Consider the following 1,970-nt stretch of genomic DNA (forward strand, 5'->3'; position numbering starts at 1 on the left):
AGATTATCTTCACGGTCAGAATGAAGTGCTTCATTCTCTAAGTGGGTAACGTTGGTACCACTATGTGAGCTAGACTTACCATCACCATTTGAAACAACAGCGCCAGGAACACCAGCTGTGCACTGAGTGTTTTCATTAAGTGGACCAACACCGGTTCCAGAGGAAACATTTCCACCACAGGGAAGTTTTGATTCTGTGCTAGGCGTCAGCGGGGAATTAATACCAGTGTGAGGCAGTGGTTGCTGTGGTTGAACACCACCGTCACGACTCGCACTACTTGCCAGAGCACCAGCAACGGTCTCAGTTGTACTGGTCGCTGTCGTGGTTGTACCAGGAAAAGGTGGAACACATGGAATAGCCTTACCCCCTACATCCTTAGTGCCAGTGGAAGTACAATCAGTCGGAGTATCAACCGTAACATGGTGAGACGCGATACCTTTCATGGGGTCTCCAACACCTACACCAGGAATCCCAGTACCGAGGCGAGACGTATTTGAAGGAGTTTGAGAACCAGTACCAGGACCAAGACCACCAGGAACAGCACCAGAAGCGGGCGCAGTACCACTGTTACCAACACCATACCCAGCTGCTTGATCCTCAGTGGAAGGTTGAGGTTTAGGTTTTTGTGGATCAGCCCGCACACATCCATAGGCGCAGCACAACATGAGAACCAGTACACACAGCACGTGACGCATCATTTCCTTCATAGTCATAATAGTAGTAGTGGGTTTCGCTTAAAAGCAATGGACTAAATAATAGAAAAACAATATGAGAGATAAAAAAAACGTAATCAAACACAGTAACACAAAAAAAAAACACAATAATGTAAAAATAAAAAACCAAACCAGTTACAGAAAACATATCACCAAAATAAATTCAGTAAGAAAACGAAAAAACAAAAAACGCCAATCGTCATACGATACAGGGCACAATACACAACGACTCAGCAAACCATTAGCAAAAAACAGAAATATATTAATCATTATCCCAATTTATCCAGTAAAAACACAGAAATACACTTACTATGGGTGTAAGTCTATATGTGTGTATATATACGCAATTATAAATATAAATTCATCTGTTATTATTATTATTATTATTTCATTACTTTTCAGTACAAAAAAGCAGTTCATCATCATCATCATCATCATCATCATTACAGTGCAAGCCCAGGCAGACACAGAGAGAGAGTCTCCAAGAACAGACACACACACACAATGGAGTAGCAATAATAATNTGCTGCTGCTGTCTGCATCACCCTTCTTGTTGTTTGTGAGTTCAGGTGGAAGTGTTGTAGTTGTAGTGGGTGTAGTTGAAGTCTCATTACTGGTTGTATTGGAAGTGTCCTTTGGTGATTCAACCTCTGCATGGTTCGCAGCAGCATTAGCATTCTCAGTCTGAGCATTTTGAGCTTGAGTATTTTGTGTGTTGCCAGAAGATTGAGGTTGTTCCGTTGTATCGCTTTGGGCGATCTGAGAATTCGGTGAATCTGTAACAGATGCATCAGAAGTCTGTGAAGAAGGCTGAATATGATTTCCTTCTGCTTGTTGATCCTCGTTATTGTTAGTAGTCCCTGTACTTCCCACTTCATGTGTTGAGGATGTTGTAGCTCTCCTTGAATTCTCTGGACCCTCTTCTTTTGACGGATGCTCCAGGTTCGTTTCTGTTTTCTGTCCTGCGTTTAGACTCCCTTTCTCCTGTCTTTTATCTGGAGAGTCATGTCCTTCACGTTCCTGAGGGCCCAACTCCTCTCTCCCGCTATGGGTATCACGATTAGCCTCAAGACGTGATGAAGAACCGCCACCTTCAACTTTATTCTGTCCCCCACCGTGACTGGACTGATCACCAGGAACATGAGGTTCAGCAGGTGGTGGTGGTGGTGGTACTGGTGGAAGTTGTCCAGGAGGAGAACAAGTACGTCCAGTAGTTTCAGCTTGACCATCAGTGCAATTAGGAGGAAGTTGGGCGAC

The 1,970-nt window shown here is 43.7% G+C and overlaps 2 protein-coding genes across 2 annotated transcripts; both read right to left on the reverse strand.

Annotated features, from left to right (window-relative positions):
- Positions 1 to 2: 2 nt before the first annotated feature.
- TM35_000601310 (uncharacterized protein) lies at positions 3 to 713 on the reverse strand (the record flags this gene model as incomplete). The annotated part of the gene is made up of 1 exon (XM_029030964.1): positions 3 to 713. A coding segment is annotated over one exon (711 nt), but the record flags the coding sequence as incomplete, so codon positions are not given.
- A 309-nt stretch (positions 714 to 1,022) lies between these two features.
- TM35_000601320 (uncharacterized protein) lies at positions 1,023 to 1,970 on the reverse strand (the record flags this gene model as incomplete). Its single annotated transcript, XM_029030965.1, has 1 exon — positions 1,023 to 1,970. A coding segment is annotated over one exon (948 nt), but the record flags the coding sequence as incomplete, so codon positions are not given.

The sequence above is a fragment of the Trypanosoma theileri genome (assembly GCF_002087225.1).
Source record: "Trypanosoma theileri isolate Edinburgh chromosome Unknown TM35_Tth_60_V1, whole genome shotgun sequence".
Lineage (NCBI taxonomy): Eukaryota > Euglenozoa > Kinetoplastea > Trypanosomatida > Trypanosomatidae > Trypanosoma > Trypanosoma theileri.